Source organism: Pteropus medius, unplaced genomic scaffold (genome assembly GCF_902729225.1).
Source record: "Pteropus medius unplaced genomic scaffold, Ma_sr-lr_union100, whole genome shotgun sequence".
NCBI lineage: Eukaryota > Metazoa > Chordata > Mammalia > Chiroptera > Pteropodidae > Pteropus > Pteropus medius.
Genome location: NW_024344436.1, coordinates 4,920,735 through 4,937,031, shown reverse-complemented (window position 1 = coordinate 4,937,031; position 16,297 = coordinate 4,920,735). Strand labels below are relative to the sequence as shown.

General features: G+C 53.8%; 3 protein-coding genes and 1 non-coding gene across 8 annotated transcripts in view; 3 read left to right on the top strand and 1 right to left on the bottom strand.

Moving 5' to 3' along the window:
- Window positions 1–2,401, top strand: part of DGCR8 (DGCR8 microprocessor complex subunit) — a 34,459-nt gene extending 32,058 nt beyond the window's left edge. For 2 of the 4 annotated variants that reach the window (XM_039872846.1, XM_039872849.1), the window contains exon 14: window positions 713–2,401. In XM_039872846.1, the coding sequence (XP_039728780.1) occupies window positions 713–796 (84 nt within the window). In that variant the 3' untranslated portion in view covers window positions 797–2,401. The remainder of the gene's footprint in view (window positions 1–712) is intronic. The other 2 variants (XM_039872847.1, XM_039872848.1) reach the window with 1 other exon arrangement.
- Window positions 2,402–3,270: 869 nt separating this feature from the next.
- On the bottom strand, window positions 3,271–8,161 carry TRMT2A (tRNA methyltransferase 2A). Its single transcript, XM_039872850.1, has 12 exons — window positions 7,826–8,161; window positions 7,068–7,600; window positions 6,696–6,804; window positions 6,253–6,434; window positions 5,978–6,092; window positions 5,764–5,879; window positions 5,577–5,688; window positions 4,833–4,955; window positions 4,564–4,639; window positions 4,149–4,265; window positions 3,887–3,983; window positions 3,271–3,777 (listed from the first exon to the last, which is right to left on the bottom strand). Exons 1-12 carry the CDS (start codon window positions 7,847–7,849, stop codon window positions 3,537–3,539), a joined length of 1,845 nt encoding a protein of 614 aa, XP_039728784.1. The 5' UTR covers window positions 7,850–8,161; the 3' UTR covers window positions 3,271–3,536.
- Window positions 8,162–8,395: 234 nt separating this feature from the next.
- On the top strand, window positions 8,396–15,950 carry RANBP1 (RAN binding protein 1). Of its 2 annotated transcripts, none has more exons than XM_039872855.1 (6): window positions 8,396–8,558; window positions 9,900–10,036; window positions 11,803–11,960; window positions 13,969–14,097; window positions 14,924–14,989; window positions 15,533–15,950. In XM_039872855.1, the coding sequence occupies exons 1-6, from the start codon at window positions 8,544–8,546 to the stop codon at window positions 15,655–15,657; spliced, it is 630 nt and encodes a 209-aa protein (XP_039728789.1). In that variant the 5' UTR covers window positions 8,396–8,543; the 3' UTR covers window positions 15,658–15,950. The 2 variants fall into 2 exon arrangements, with proteins under 2 accessions (XP_039728789.1, XP_039728790.1); XM_039872856.1 differs by having other exon boundaries at window positions 15,536–15,790.
- Window positions 15,023–15,147, top strand: LOC120610560 (small nucleolar RNA SNORA77). The gene has a single exon (XR_005654955.1). It is a non-coding gene; the product is annotated as a small nucleolar RNA SNORA77 (small nucleolar RNA).
- Window positions 15,951–16,297: the final 347 nt, after the last annotated feature.

The following is a 16,297-nucleotide window of genomic DNA, read 5'->3' as shown; positions in this document are numbered from 1 at the left end:
ATTTTTACTAATCTGGCACCCCTGGCTGTAGTGGGGTCCAGTCTTTTGTGTTCTGACTCTGGGTACCCTCTCAGTGCTTTTCATTTGAGAGAGGAACAGTACACTGGCTAGGCCCCTCCTCATTCAGGGTCCTTGTGGGTGACGCTGCCATCCTGGACCTCTTCCTCCTGGAGCCCTAGGCAGTTCTGTGAGGGGGGGTGTGTGTGGTTTACAGAACAGTTGAACCTGGTTAGGACTCAGTCCTTGTGCAGTTTCCTAAAACCACCCATGCAAGGGGCCTCTGGATTTGGACCCTTTCAGCTATGTATCAGCTTGGGCCTGTATAACTCTGTTGTCTCTGTAATCTTTCTAGTCTAAGAGATCCCTCACTTCTGCCTTTAGGTAGGGGTGGGGAGAGAGACCCACCTAGGTAACTGTGATCTTGGCCCTTCACTTCTGAGTGTGTGTCCTGATTCCCAGGGAAGTACCATCATGCGGATGTGGTGCTCTGCCAACACCCCCACCTCCCCCCTCAGCTCACTTCTCAGGCCTTCCCTCTTCTTTCCAGCCTGGTATTGCAAAGCACGGGTGCCCTCTTACTCCAGAGGTTGCCTGGCACCAGTCTGCTGGGCTCACCACCCACCTGCCCATCCCCCACCAGAGCCTCTCTCTCCTGAAATTGGGCTGCATGTTCCCACCTCACTGGCATCCTTAACCTTCATTGTTCTTCCAGGAGGAGACGCGGAAGAAGCCCAAGATGTCTATTGTGGCGTCTGCCCAGCCTGGCGGCGAGCCTCTGTGCACTGTGGATGTGTGAGGGAGTGGCAGGCTGGGTGTGGGGACTGCCAGCTCCACTGCCAGGGAGACCACACACTTCTCTGCAGCCTTGCGCCTTCCATCTAAATTCTTCCCCTATGGCCCCATGTCTGAGGGCTGGGGCCAGAGGGGGGGAGCTCTCCGGTACATGGGGACAGCCAGGGCCATGTACTGTTTCCTTGGGGGCCACCCACGGGTCTGAGTATACTTGTTCAAGCATCAACTCAGCCTGCCTGCACAAGTGGAAGCCAAGCTTGGAGGTAGCTGTGGACTTCTGCTTGTGTGAACTTGTTGCAGATTGGTTTTATGAAGGTTTTAATGAATTTTAGTATATAACATGCACTGACAAGAAATGATAGCTGGATGACAGATGAAATGAGAAAATGATGGCCAAGTCCTATGGTGCCCTGTACCCGGGGCTCCTGTGGGCCACTGCAGGGACCTAGTCAGAAGGCGCACGCTGGCACCCCATCCCCTTTCCTGCTTCCTGTGTTTCCCCTTTTTCTCTGAAAATGTTAAAACAGGAAGGAGTATTTCAGACCTTTTTGGTTTAAGATAAGTACAATTTTAGCATCAGAACTATTTTTCAGAGATTGCAGGCAAACCATCAAGGTGATTGTTCTTTAGCCAGTGTGAGTCTCCACCTGGCTTGTTGGCCTGGCCCTGGGCTGGGGTGTGGTCCATTTTACTGAGTAAGTCTTAATGCCCTAAAAAACACGCCTTCTTAGACCCTGAGGCCCCTCACCTTTGCTGGCCTCTAGCAGTTTTTTACTAAAGATTTTTGCACAGTCAATTTCCATCAGTCCACCCTTCAATTTTTAAAGCTTTTAAGATATTTTAGCATTTGGGAAGAAACTTTTACAGTGAGTAGAAGATAGATTTGGAATCATGTAGCAGATATAAACAATGCATTTTAGCATGTGGATTTATTTAAGAGGAAACAAGGACCTTCAGTGCAATCCATTCTTGATCACAAACTGGCACTCCTCTCCAGACCTGGTGCAAGCACATGAGAGGGTAGCTCTAACTGTTCTGTGACTTCACTGGATTTCAAAGGCAGCCGCCTTGTGCATCCAGGCCTGGTGACCAGCTTGCTCCTCTGACCAGTAGCCTATGCTCTCCAGGTGGCCCCTGTGGACAGGTACAAGGATAGATGTGACCCTGCCTTGAGTCCCAGGGGATTTGGGTGTGCTTGGGGTCCTGGGTTGTCTCCACATGCAAGGTAGTAGTGGTCAACCATTGGCTCCCTGTCCCTAGCACCTATTCAGGGTACCACATGCTCATGGCATACTGCCAGATGCAGGAGCCCAGCACTGGTTTGCATTGTCATGTTCCTCGGGTGTGCCCATCTTCTACTACATCCCTTATGGATGGTGTTGATGGCATTTGTTTCCAGGAAGACAATGTTGGCCTTGTGGGCCATCCACAGTGTATCCCTCCTTTACCACCTGTGTGACCAAGGTTGGCTTCTTTGTTGACCTTTATAAAACAAAATCCTCAAATCAAGTTGCTGTAATTAGATACTTGCTTCTGTCTTGCCTGTCTGCAGCTGTGAATAATCATTTGACCGTGACTGTTTGCCCTTAAAACAGCCAGATGCACCATTGTGAACCAAAGCTTTGTGCACACGTTACTAGAAGCAGGTGAGCCTCACTGTGGCCAGCTTCCCCACGTCCTTCTGTCCCATGTGTGGGTATGAATGTTGTGTGCATACAGCTGTGCTGCGGGGGTGGTGGGCAGGGAGAGCCTGTACTGATGCCACCTCAGTGCATCATGTACCTCCCAGGTGGCGGCTGGGTCATGGCTGTAATGGCGAGCCTTGATTGTCTGGACACATAAAGCAAAACTGTCCAAAAGGTTCTGATTGGTGTTTCTTCTAACTGGGAGATTGGGGGCCTTGACCCTCAACTGGCCAGGACCTCTCTGGCGTAATCCCCAATAGGCTGGGGCATTTGCCTGGACATAGCTGCTCTGGTAGCAGCTGAGTGGTGTCCCATCCCAGCCCCTTCCTTGGTCACCATGGATGTGGCCTTCCTTTAGGGCTCAGGGCCAATTGGGGATGGAGTGAGGACAAGGGTCCTTTCAGTTGGTATAGTTAAGTCAGGGGCTAGGTAGCCAGGGCCAGCCCCTTGCCATGCTTTCCACCCCCACATAAACACTTGGCACTCAGCCATGAGATCTGAATCCCATGTTTTTCCTCTGGGTTAAACATAAAACTAGGCTTTCTATCAAACAGCAAGCCCTGCTGTGACTTGTGTGGTGCAGACGGGCTAGAAGAGCTGTCTCAACACTTAGCCTTATATGGGTCAATTCTTGGCTGTGCCCAGAGCTGGCAAGGTGCTAACAAAAGCCAGAGACTTAGACTTATCCCCAAGGCACTGCCCAGAGTGCCCTCCTGGCTCTGGCTCTGTACCCTGTCATGTCAAGGCAGAGGAACCCCCGTGTGGCAAAGCTCTAAGTTCTCATTACAGAAACAGAAGTTCAGTAATTGTTTATTCTGGCCTTTGTGGCTCATCTGGTTCAAAAGAATGAGGGGAGTAGGTGCGGGTACAGTATGTAGGAATCCATGGTCCACAGGGACAGGCTGGCCCTAGGCAGAAGAGCCAGGTCTTGTGCCCTGTTTGTTACTGCCTCTGAGCATCTTGGGGTGAGGTAAAGACTCCAGGAGCCCCTTGGTTTCTGCCCCTGTGATGTAGACTGGCTGTTATTCTGGAAGGGCTGGTCTCTACTGTTCCAGGGGTCTAGGAAGAGGGGGAGGCCCCAACAGTTGCTTGCTGGGTCTGGGTATCATCTGGGGGCTCTGGTAAGGGCTGAGCTGGAGGGTTCTGGGGCTCCAGGATCCCTGTGCCATTGGGGTGCTCCACCCTTTCGAACAAGATGACCATTTCGCAATGTGGGGTCTGCGGGAACAGGTCCACGGCCACAGCCTTGACTGGCCGGAAGGGGGTGCCCTTCACTCTGTTAGATGGGGTCCGGCAGAGGCTGTGGTGGGAAGGGAGCAATCAAGGTCAGCCATATGGATGGGGTTCCTGTTACGGGTGTGGGGCTAGGTGCTGCCCCAGTCCACCCCAGGCCCCCACCTCACACTCACTCCACAAAGTTGCCCATGGCCGCCCACGGGTTGCAGGAGACATACAGAAGCCGCTTGAGGTTCTCAGCTCTGCGGACAGCGAGGATCACTTTGGAATCTGTGGAGATAGATTCCTCAAGGGAGGGTCCCTAAGGTCTGTACCTTAAGAAAGGTACTGGAGCCCAGTGAATGGGGATATCAGGCCTGAGGCTGCACAGCCCAGTATACCACCCAGATATCACTTCCCTCTTCTCCATACCACCTCCAAATGGAGGCCACTCACGCAGGCCAGCACGGGGTGGGTCCAGGATGGCAACAAGCTGCTGGGAGGCCATTCTGCTCACTAGGGCGGGCACCAGGTCCTCAGCCCTCCCGCAGTGGAACTCAACGTTGCTCAACTCTGTAGATGGCACAGCAGCCCGGTCAGGACCCAGTGCCCCATGAAGCCTGCCCAGCTACCTGGTGTCCTGAAGCCCCTGGCAAGAGGTACTTTAGGTAAACCCACTGGCCAAGGAACCTGCTTGTCCTTCCTACAGCATCAAGCAGTCCTAGGCATTGCGGACATAAAAGAGAAGCCCTGCTGCACTCTCTGCACAGACTGCCCCACTCTAGCCCTTGGTCATAGAAGCCATGTAGTGGGTTCCAGGTGTTACCCTGAGGTATACGAGAGGGGTGACTGCCTGCCATGTGGCTCTCACCATTGTTGCAGGCGTTTACCCGGGCATCCTCCACGGCTTCCTGGCACAGCTCAATCCCCACGACTCTCTTCACCTTCTGAAGTGAGGGAAAGGGCACAGACTGATGGTACCTTGCCCCACCGTGGAGGCTTCTTGGGAAGGGGAGTAGCAGTAGGCATTGTGGGGAAAAGAGGATCTGGGGCAGAGTGGGGGTCACCAAGGGTCATGAAGTAACAGCACAAGGGTGAGGTAGGGAGAGGGCATCCTTAACTTGAGGCAGGAGAGCTTACCCGGGCTAAGGCCAGGCCAATGGTGCCTGTGCCACAGCACACATCCAGCACTGTGCTCTCAGAGTCCAGCTGGGCCCAGTCTTGGATGACTGTGTAGAGCTCCTCAGCCGCTGGGCTATTCACCTGGTAGGTAAGCCGGCACCACCCAGGATGTCAGAGCAGCCCCACTGCCCAGGTCAGCCTACCCTCCTGCAGCCCCCAGCAAGAGCCTGCACTCCCCAGGGCTCTCTCCCTGCTAGGAGACCTGTGGCCCAATCCCAGGCACACTCACCCTCTTTCTAGGGCTCCTGCTTCCATCCCTTCCCCACCTCTAACTGCCTAAGTGCCCCAGCGCTAGTTTTCAACTGCTCCTCCATCCTTAAGATGCTGGGTGGCCTCACCCAGGACCCTGGCTTTAAAAAGCACTCTGATGCTGACACACTCAGTGCCAGATGTGTGGGACCCCCACAGCAACATCAAGCATAGAAGATTCCAACAGAGCTAGATTCCAACAAAACTAACACCAGAGCCCTGGTGTCACCCTGACTCCCACTCCCACTCCCACATATCACTCAGCAGAACTGTCACAAGGGTCTATCTAGCTAGTGCAAGTGACTTCTTTCCTACCTCATAGCCCTTGCAGCTCCTTGCCTAGATGCCCTTTACAACTTACTGCCACCCTTGCTGACTGCCCCAATTACAGCCTGACGTCACGTCAGGACTCCCCTTCGTGTGTCTTCAAGATCCCCAGGGACTCTGGACTACCTGGAAGAAGGCATGAGGGGAGATCTGGAAGGTCAACCCCAGCAGATCCTCATGGATGTACCGGTCCCCAGCCACGTGCTCCAGGGGCAGGCCCTCTTGGCTGGGAGCCTTTCTGTGGGTGGTGGGGCCAGTTGGTCAGTGTCACCAACCCTTGCAGGAACCCACCCCCCTCCCCATAGTTCCTCACCGCTGTCCCTCCTTCACGAAGTAGAGGCAGGTCACCCCACTGGCCTTGCCCGGCCCTGCTATGAAGTACTGTGCCAAGGAGGCCTTCAGCTCCGTCAGCTCCTCGGGGCCCAGTTTCTGGAGAAGGCAGCAGAAAAAGCCCTTTAAGGCTCTGATGCATGTAGCCCACTCCAGCAGGGACACCCTCCCCCCAACTGGGTCACGCTGCCTGAGACCTGAGGATGGAAGTAGGCAATGGCCATGGCTTGGCCTCGGCGGCTGGTGCGCACTGTCAACTGCTTCCAGTGGCCCGAGTATGTCTCTGGGTCATATGCAGAGTATGGAGTAGACCTGTGGGAGCCACAAGCAGGCCTGAGTTCCCGACAAATGCTGACCAGAACTGGGTGAGCAGCCTCCCTGATCTCTCCTCCAGCCACACCCACCAGGCAGGACCAGGCCCTCTGCTCTCACTACCTTAGGACATCCCAAAGTGCCAGCCACAAGTCCTCACCGGATGAACTCCTGGAATGTTTTCACCACCTGCTTGGTAGCCTTGGGGATGTGCACGGTGTCAAAGGGAGCCGCCACAGCACATGTACCCCCCTTGTATTTGCCTAGCCGGCAGCCAACAGTGTTGTCCTTCCCGTCTACCCCAACGCCGACCAGAAACTCACACTTGTTTCGATACTCGGTCTGCAGGGCAGATGGAGGGAGGCAGAGACACAGCTGACCTTACCGTGGCAGTTCCACACGAGTGCACTGAGGGAACACCAAAGTTAGAGATGGCAATGAGAGGTTCCAGCTCCCCCATAAGATCTGGCAGTCCACGGGACAAGGCTGACAACTAGTTGTTATGTGATGAGTAAGAAAAGTTAAGTATAAAACAAGAAGAGGGATGGGAAAGGGCAGGAACAGCTTCTTAAAGAGCGTAGGGTGAAAGTTTGTAGGCCTGACCTGCTGGGGTGACGGCCTGACCCCGTCCAGCGGGCAGCAGGCCTTGTTGTGCTTGTGCTTCTGCGAGAGTAGCCAGGGAAGCAGGGCGCGATTGGTGTTCCCAATTTCCCTGCAGGATTGGGTGGGGCCGGGGTTGGACTCAGCCTGCTGTCCCCAACCCATATTCAGCCACTATGCAAATGCCCAGGCACCCCAGCTCCTCCCTTGGGACCTCATTATCCCCATTGATAACACAGAGGTCTTAGTGCTTAGCTCCCCAAGAGACCACGCAGACCCTGAGGGTGTCTGTACAGTCAGTGCACAGGGTGGGCTGAGCAAACACAGAGCTGGGCAGAACTCCAACACCAAGGGAGTGACTGTGCCCATACTCACTTGGCGAGCTTCTGCAGCACCTGCTCGCACTCCAGCCGCTTCCGTTCAAGCTGCTCAGCATAGGGCACAGTCCAAAGAGGGGTCACTACATCATTCACGCACGTGGCTGGCGGCTCACTCTCATCCTCACGCCGCCTCTTCTTGGCCATGGGATCAACCTTGGGCCTTGCCAGGCGCACGCTAAGAGGACGGCCCTTCCAGAGGGCACCATGCAGCACACGCAAGGCCTTGTCACGCTCAGCGGCACTGCGGAATGTCACAAAGGCGCAGGGAGGTTGCCCGAAAAGTTTGGTCTTATGGGGCTGCAGACCAAAGCGACCCAGAAACCTCCGGACATCGCTGAAACTGGCGTGGCGTGGCACGTTCTGCAGCTCCAACTTGAAGATCTCCGAAGTGAACAAGTCGTCCCTGATGTAGTTGTAGAGCCCAGGCTGAGGCTCTGACTCTGCAGCCTCCCCAGCCCTCTCTTCCTCCTTCTCCTCTTGGGGGGCATTGTTGCTCTCCTGGCCGCAGCCCTCCACTGGCCCTGGGCCCTGTGTGGAGACAGGCAGGGGCTGGACTGAGGATTGGACCCTGAGGCCCGAACACCCAGGCTACCTGGTCCTACCTCTTTCTGTCCCCACTCCCTTCTTCCTCGCTCTCCCATCTCACTCCCCCATCCCCAGAGGTTCCCTACCGCTCCCCGCCAACTCCATTCCCTCCCAGGCAGTCCGCCATCTTCGTCTCGCGTCCCTCGCTAGGTTCTTCCTTCACTTTACTTCGTTGTCGAGCTCGGCACTCATCGTCCGGTTCGTCTGCTGCCTGGACTGGGGGCTCCAAGAGGGCCGCCTCGCTCTGGGCCTGGCACACCACGGGCGCTCAGAGCGCGGGTGCGGCGCCGCGAGAGGCGGGGGCGGGACTCAAATCCTCTGTGCTCAGGTCCGGGTTTCAGGCGTGGGCTGCGCCGCCTGCCACCAGCGGCCCGCCGCGCCAGCTGCTCACCTCGCCGGCCCCTCTCCTGTCCGCCAGCGGGTGCAGACGAGGCGGCGCGTCTCTATCGTCTTGGCTTCCGGTAACGTCATCGCCACGCGCTGGCGCCGGCGCTGACCCCCACGCATGGCGCTGGCTTTCGCGAGCGCGAGGCTCGCGCTGCAGCAGGACGGAAGTGCGCGCGAGGGCCGCCGGGAGCGCACGCTTCCCTGGCTGCCGGGCGGGCCGGGCATGCGCCGCGGGCATTTTGGCGGGAAGCGCGGGGTGGGCCGGACAATGAGAGTGTCCGTCACCTGAGCCAATAAAGCTGCACTGGTTTTGAATCGCGGCGCGTTTCCCGCCGCCGGGGTCAGGGGTCAAGGTTCGGGTCGCGGGGCGGGGGGGAAGAGCGGGCGGGCAGGAGGCGCCGGCGCCAGACGCGGAGTGAGGGAGCTACGACTAGCCGCCGAGAGGCCGCAGAGCTAGCGACAACCGAGCCAGCCGAGCCGCCGCCGCCGCTGCGCCGCCATGGCGGCCGCCAAGGTGCGACTGGGCCCGGGCGGGGACTGCGGAAAGGGGGGTGCCGGGCGGCCGAGGCCGCTATCAGCGGCCACGTGGGCGGCCCGCGCCGCCGCTGCCAACTCCCGCTGGCCTGCGGTCTCACCGCTTGCCGGTCTTCGTGGCGCGGGGTCAGGCTGTGAGGAGCGCGATGTGGGAGCTCGCGGCCTTCGGGGCCGGAGCGCGCGGGACCTGGGGGCGAGAGCTCGGGCCCAGGTCCTGCGGGGTGCCCGCGTGACCTTGGGGCGGCCCAGGGTGGTCGTGCGAGCTCTATCAGGACGTGGGGCGGCCCTGCCGTCCAAGTTCCTTGGTCTTGCGTTTGTTTCACCGCTCGCCTGGGACGCAGGGCGGGCAGCTCGTTTTCTCCAGCTCGGCCCACTTGCTAGCTTCCCACCAAGACGATGCATCCTTTTCTCCCATGATCTACGCAGCACTTCATTCATTTTGTCCTAGACTCGAACCTCCACAGGCCTCTGCGGCGGAAGCTCTTACGTTCAAGCGGGATGGAAGGGGCCTGGACCCCCGAACCAGGGTGGGGGCGGCTTTGTTGGCTGTGGATGTCTGCTCGCGTGAGCTGGCTGAGGCGGAGCCGCAGTGCTGTCCAACCAAGGAAAACAGCGAAGGCTTATCTTTTCTTTTTCAGCTTGCGTCTGGTAGTGAAGTGTTGGGATTTCTTATGGTTTTGTATAGATCACCAAACCACGTGTCCTGTAAGACTTAAACCTAAAATAGGATCCTTTGTGCTCTCTAGTTCTCTAAATTGGACCAGATTTTTATGATTCTTATTCGTATGATTTGACTTATCAGCTTAATTTTGTACCAAGGTAAAGTTGTTGATGGAACTGTGAATTTCGTATAAAACTAATAGTCCCAACTTTTTTTCTTGTAGTAAGCAAAGCACAGATTTTTCTTAACTCTTAAGGTTGCTTTTTGCTTTACAGGTAACACTAGTCTTGAGGCCCTTTTTAATCCATCATTGTGTCCTTTAATTTTCACTTGGCACATTCACTTGGTATCATTTTCCACATTTTACAGATGAAGAAACAGGCTTAAAGAGACGGGGCAGTTTCTTCCAGGCCATTCCACCAGTAGGTGGACAAGTTTTAGGATCCCCAGTCAGATGTGATTGATGAATCTTGGGGGAGGGTGCTGAAGGTCAGTGTCTCACTGTATGCTGGATGGACATACAAACTTTTCCTAGTGTTAAAGGCTGTGGGCTTAATCTCTTGCTTTGGGGTGAGGCCATTCATTAGTATGGTTGCCCACGCTCTAGCTTGCAGGCCAGGCTTACCACCAGTAGTCACCTCTTCACACCTTCTTGCACAGGACACCCATGAGGACCACGATACCTCCACCGAGAATGCAGATGAGTCCAACCACGATCCCCAGTTTGAACCAATAGTTTCTCTTCCCGAGCAAGAAATTAAAACGCTGGAAGAAGATGAAGAGGAGCTTTTCAAAATGTAAGTAAGCTGATGTTGCTTCAGATGTAAATATCATTAGTTCAAGATGGAATTTCTGGTTTTCGTGAGTGTCAAGGTCTTGGCCTGAACTTTTATGGGAGCAAGGCTGAAGAAGGTACCTGGAGTTGTATGATGGCTGATCTCACATGGAAATCAAAGCTGCTGTTAGAATCCACTCATTAGATAACTTATTACTGAGTGCCCCTGCTGCCTGCCCCGTAGCTAGTGCTGTGGAGGACACAGGCACTCCCTGGTGTCCTGTCACTGCTGCTCTGTCCACAAGGATACATATCTCCGTGCCTTGGCCGACTCCCTTGGTTGAACAGAGTCTCTATCATTATTATTTTTTTTTTTATTTTGCACCATGGGTTTTTGTAGTTTGAAGTTTATGAATTCCTGATTTATGTTTTTAACACACAAAAAGCCTGGAATTGTGATTGAAAGTGGGTGGTGTTAATAGTTACCAAGATTGCTTTTGAAAATTACTCTAAATGTGTTTCTAGGAACCTTTAGGGGGAAGCTACAGTGGCAGGTGTTATTTTGAAGCAGATCGTGCACTAGCAAAGTGTTGTTCATATGTCTGCAACAAAGTCACAATACTGCCCAGCCTATGGCCTGTTGCCTTTGTTCAGAATTGCACGAAAATGCTAGGTTTGTTACAAGTCCATAGGAATAGGTTATAGTTTTCCCCTGACCAAGCTTATGGAACTTCCTCAACATCCTTCATATCTATCCAGGATTCCAGGTTAAGGTTTGAGTGCTTTGCTGTGGGTAGGGGGAGAGGAGCAGAGGCAGTCACCACCATCCCCAAGGGCTTGGGAAAGGAAAGATGTACCCTTTGGTCTCAGAGTGGTGGATGTCTCCCTGAAGACGCTAGTTCTCTAGGTCGCTGCTCTGCCCAGAAATGATGCTGTAGCCAGGGGCTGGCTCCTCCCAAGAGTGAGGATTGCTGGTGATGCTATTGCTATCACCTTCTTGTCCACACCAGGGATGTGTTCTAGACATAGGCCCTTCCTGAGGGAAATGAGGCCAGCAATTTGGGCCTTTATATCTGGGCCCTTGGGTTCTAGGTCAAAGCTCTAGGGGCATCCTTATTAGAACATTCTTTCCTGAACACAGTTGACTTTGGGAGAGAGCAGAATGTTCTGCAGAAAAGGGACCAGCAGAGCTGGGGTCCTATGGAGAAGTAAAAGGACAAGCATAGTTGATGGTGGGGAGAGAGTGTTGGTCTGAGGCCTAGAGCAGGACTGCTGGGATGGGGGCCTTGCCTGGTTCCTTCTGGGAAGGAAGGCAGGGAATTTCTGAGCAGAGGCCTGCAGCCCCCTCTCTGGGTTGGGAGCCAGGAGGCTTTTTATAACTGAGGGAAGAGTTATCCCTATGAAAGGGTTCTTGTCCTCCACTTGCTTCCGTGCTGTGGCTCCGTGAGGCACCAGGAAGCCCCTGCATCATGATGGCAGACACACCTAGCAGCATTGGGTGGGCTACTTTGCTGAGTGGCCGAGTCTTTGTTAGAAAACATCAATGTGGAAACTTTTTTTTCTTTCTTTTCATCATTTTACAACTTGGAATTTGTTGGGCTGTTTTGTTGGTGACAATTTGGCTCGTAGTTTTTAGAGTAAAAGGAAGGAAAGTGTGTTTGTTGAGACACCAGGTATAGCTGTTTGTTTAATGCCCAGAAAACAAGTGTTCTTTCCAAGCAAGTACTTGACTTATCTGTTATCCTTTCTGTGTGTGTCTAAGCTCTCACTTAATAACATTTTTTGAAGGCGAGCAAAGCTATTCCGATTTGCTTCAGAAAATGATCTCCCAGAATGGAAGGAACGAGGAACTGGCGATGTCAAGCTCCTGAAGCATAAGGAGAAAGGGACCATCCGCCTCCTCATGAGGAGGGACAAGACCCTGAAGATATGCGCCAACCACTATAGTAGGTGGTCTCTCGGGTGTGTTTTCTTTCTGAGCCCTGGCACTCTGCATTGGGACAGCTTTGGATTTTGGGGCCGCCTGCTTTCAGAGCTGTGCTGGGATCCTGGGAGTACACAATTGTGTGGAGTGCATGTTCACAGTGTGTTTTTTGAATTTAAAGTAGGAGATTAGGTTTTCCAATATGCCTCTGAACTCAGAGCAGACCTGTAGAGAAGCTTATTGCCCACAGGGTTGTGGAGTCTGGGCAGGTGGGACCAGGCAGGGTGGAAGCAGAGCCCCAGTGTGGGCTTGGAACCCAAGTGCCTGCTGGAGAACCAGGTGTAGCCTGAGGGCATGTGAGTGTTTGTGTGCATGCTCATGTGCCTCTGCCAGGGAGGTGCTTGGGTAGCATCTTTCTCACTCTTTGGTGTGCTCTGTCCCCACAGGCTTTCCCTGAGGAGGATGGGAATGGGATGGGGAGAAAGTGGCTGCCTCATTCTTAGGGTCCTGTGAAGCTGCACAGGGAGTGGGTGGGGCAGGTTTGAAGCATCAGTCCTGGGCTCAGTGTATAGTGGGGTGGGTCCAGGAAAAGCAACGTGAGGCCTGGCTTATGAAGAGGTAACAGTAAGTTCTGGGCCACATCAATCAAGTCTCGACTGCCAGGCTGTTCTTCAGTTCTCTGAGTATGTCTTTGGAAGCCAGCATGTCTCGGGCTCCATTCTTAATCCAAGGCCATGTCTGCATTTCTGGGTGTAATGTGTGTCTGACAGGGTAGGGACCCTTGTCTGGGCACATGAAGTGACCGCTGGTAGGAACTGCAGTGGAATAGCCTTTGAGAGTGATGTGGAAGGATAGATGGGCTTGCAGAGGCCCTGAAAGTGGGAGGAGCCTTCCTGTATCATAATCATCTCTGCGCCACTTGGCCTTCACGTGCCAGTCTCCACATCCCAGCCAGTCTGCTCTGTCCTGGTCCTTGCACTCCAGCCCAATATGAATCCCTTCCTTGGGGTCTTCTTGACACCCATATTTTTCTTAGAGCCTTGCCAGCTTACTAGGTCACTTCTGTGTGAGTTGTAAGTGGGTCCTAGGCCTGGTATACACCATAGGCCCTTGGTGGACCAGGTATTTGGTGGTGGGATGAGGTCATGTCACCTGTATGTGCCCTATACAATGGGCTTGCTGGGCATCTGAGAGGATGTTGGGTAATTGCTTCTGGTTCAGATGGTGGTGTGTTGCCTGAGGCTGGGCATGAGCCATCCCACATCTCCTGAGACCTCTGCCATGGGTATGCTGCTGGGCATGGTACTTGGGGGTGCTTCTGTTCTTTGGGGTGCTACTCAGTCTTGTCCCCCTTGGGTCTTTGTGGAGCCTGAGGATATGGTGTAGGTGTGCTTATTCCAGTTCATGGCTCTCTTCTGTGCTATTTGTGCATGTCACAAGGCCATTGGTGCCTACTTCTGATGGCCTCGTCCACCCCACACCTGCTGGTCTCCCTGGATAATGTAAGACTGAGAGTGGTTGCACCGGTCTGATTGTATGCCTTTCTGGATAATCCACTTCCCAGCCTCTGGCTTTCTGCTGACCCCTACCTCTCAATGGGCCAGGTCTCTGATGGTGTGGCTGAACACAGCCACAGCCATGTAATGGACACTCTTCACAGAAAGAGCTAGGTCTGCTTGGCTTTATGTCTGTGTCTTTTCTGGGCCCAGGGGCTGCACCAACGGGCTGGGTGTGAGTGGCCACATTGACTTTGGAGCCTTTGTCTGCACTGGGATTGGAGACCCTCGCCAAGGTGTCTCCATGGTCAGGGAGCATGCCCCCCTGTTCCCAGATGTAGTACAATCCTGGTTTTAAGTGAACATGGGGCATTTTAAAAGAGGTTTGAGTAAAATTAGAGCTTACGAGACTTTGGTGCACCTCAAATGATCCCTGTTTTGCGCATAGTGGGACCTTGGGTTGGCGACCAGGGCTTTCTGTGGCGAGGTGGCCATGCAGCGGTGGGCATTGTCCTCATGGGGCTTCTCTCCCAGTCACGCCGATGATGGAGCTGAAGCCAAATGCAGGCAGTGACCGCGCCTGGGTCTGGAACACCCACGCCGACTTTGCTGACGAGCGCCCCAAGCCGGAGCTGCTGGCCATCCGCTTCCTCAATGCTGAAAGTAAGCAGAAGGGTGGGCTGGCGGGCCTCTGTACCTGCCTGACTGCAGTTGCCTGTTTTATAGTGTTGCAGAAATTCTTTTGCTTTATAGGGAGAATTGACAGTAATTAGGAAGCTATGGTGGGGACTGTTTCTGCCCTGATGTCTGGTGGCCCCCTCAAGGGAGGGGTCCGAGTGCCACATGCCCTTGAGGCCGCTCCCAGACTGAGTCCACGAGTAGTACATTTCCCTCTTAACTTCAAAGGCTGTGCCAGTTGGTTTCCCCAGGGCAAGCATGTCCACTCACCATTGCCTGGGTGCCAGCAGGGGCTGTGCTGAAATCCATGGGCCCAGGCTGACCTCTCCCCTGCTTTGGTTTCTTTCTGGCCCAGATTGTCAAAAGCTGTGCCCTGTGGGCCCTGGAAGAACTGGGTGAGTGCCGGGGTTTAGTGACCCAGGAGCTAACCATCCAGTACTGAGTGGACCTCTTCTATGCTCTGGGAATGGGGCCTGTCCAGAGGCTACTTCCAACATGAGTGGAGAGCAGAGTGCCTGGTGAGGAGGCTCTTGATTGCCTGAGGCCATCATATTTTACTGCTGTGCTCATATTGTTATAAAATCATGGAAGAAGAGGGCCCAGCATAACCACCAGCCTCAGGAAAGACCCGGGAAACATTCACTGCACAGTCTGCGCAAATGTGGGCCCGGGCCATCTTAGACAGCTCAGCTCATCCTTAGGTCAGAAATGACCAGTGGATGGCCCCTTTGTGAATCTTGGCTCTTCAGTCCCACTGGACATGTCCCCTTCATTGCTTAGGGCTCTGAGGAAGTCTTTTTTTTTCCTGCAGATGCACAGAAATTCAAGACAAAGTTCGAAGAATGCAGGAAAGAGATCGAAGAGAGAGAAAAGAAAGGTAATGTGGTGCTTGTGGGTGGGGTACCTCCTTGCAGACTCACTCTGTACCCGGCTGCCGTCCCAGGCGGGTGCTTTTTCCGTCTGCCACAGAAATTTCTGGGGTGCTGTGACTACCTTGACTTGTTAAGGGTGATGCAGCTGCCCAGAGACATAGGATGCTACTGGGGAGTGAGCTGGCCATCCAGGCCTCAAGTGTGTGCTCACTGGCCTAGTCTAGTGAGCACTTAGGCAGGTGGTCAAGTCCCGGTGTCTGACTAGAACCCTACAGAGGTTGAATGGGCTTTCAAGAGGTCCTCATGGTTGCCTGCTCAGTCAGGGCCTGTTGATGGCTACCATAGTAAGTGATCAGACATAACTGAGCAGGCTCACCGAGGCACTAGGCGTGAGTGTGTGTTTATTTGGATGAGTCTTAAGGCATGCAGGAGAATAATGGCCTGTCCTGTGGGGAGTGTGTCCCAGGCTCATACAAGGCAGGTGCATGGGCTGGGGAAGCATGGGCAGTGCTTCTCTGTTTCCTTACTGTGGTCTCCTGTGTTTTTAGCAGGATCAGGCAAAAACGATAATGCCGAGAAAATGGCCGAAAAGCTAGAAGCTCTTTCTGTCAAGGAGGAGAGCAAGGAGTCCGAAGATAAGGAGACCAAGGAGAAAGCTGAGGAGAAGCAATAAGTCCTCTGCCCTTGTTTTCTTTTCCTTCCTTTCTTTTCCTTTTTTAAAATTTTGCCCTGCCCCTGCTTTTTGGTTTGTTTTTATTCTGTTTTGTTTTTACAAGGGACTTTATATAAAGAACTGAATTCTAACATTCAGGTGTTTTTTTCTAAGTTTTTGCCCTATTGAAGACAACTTCAGAAAATCCATTCCCCAGTCATGAAAATGTACTGTGCTAACTTTCTTTTCCATAGTGGAAACACTTATTTATAGTCATCAAAAATAGTGAATAAACAACACATTTGAAACCTGCACAGAGGGCAGGACCGTGTATGCGCCAGCCCTGTCCTGGGAGCAGTTTGGGTTCCTGTTGGCTCTAGGGTGTTGGAGTGGCACTCTGGGTCCAACCCCACTGTCATACTTGCTCTGTCGTGAACTTTGGGCCGCTGTTGGCCACTGGCACCGTGGTGTGTCTGACGCAGTGCTAGTGGGGCAGCTGGGCTAGGAGAGGCCCATGCTGGGTGCTCTGCCTTCTGAAGGCCTTGTGTACTTTTGTCCTGTGGTCAGGAGTAGGTAAGATTTTTTTTTGCCTTTTGGGGAGAGAAAGGAAGAACACCAGATTCCTTTGCTCTGACACAAGGTGGTCAGGCAGGTCTCTAGG

Bases quoted from the DNA above. Each gene is read 5' to 3' on its own strand.
- TRMT2A (XM_039872850.1), bottom strand. From the start codon at position 7,849: ATGAGTGCCGAGCTCGACAACGAA. The intron at 6,093-6,252 runs GTGAGGACTTGT...TGGCTCCCACAG, and splicing joins ACATTCCAGGAGTTCATCCG to GTCTACTCCATACTCTGCAT. The intron at 5,689-5,763 runs GTGAGGAACTAT...CACCACCCACAG, and splicing joins TTCGTGAAGGAGGGACAGCG to AAAGGCTCCCAGCCAAGAGG.
- RANBP1 (XM_039872855.1), top strand. The intron at 10,037-11,802 runs GTAAGTAAGCTG...CATTTTTTGAAG, and splicing joins GAAGAGGAGCTTTTCAAAAT to GCGAGCAAAGCTATTCCGAT. The intron at 11,961-13,968 runs GTAGGTGGTCTC...CTTCTCTCCCAG, and splicing joins GATATGCGCCAACCACTATA to TCACGCCGATGATGGAGCTG.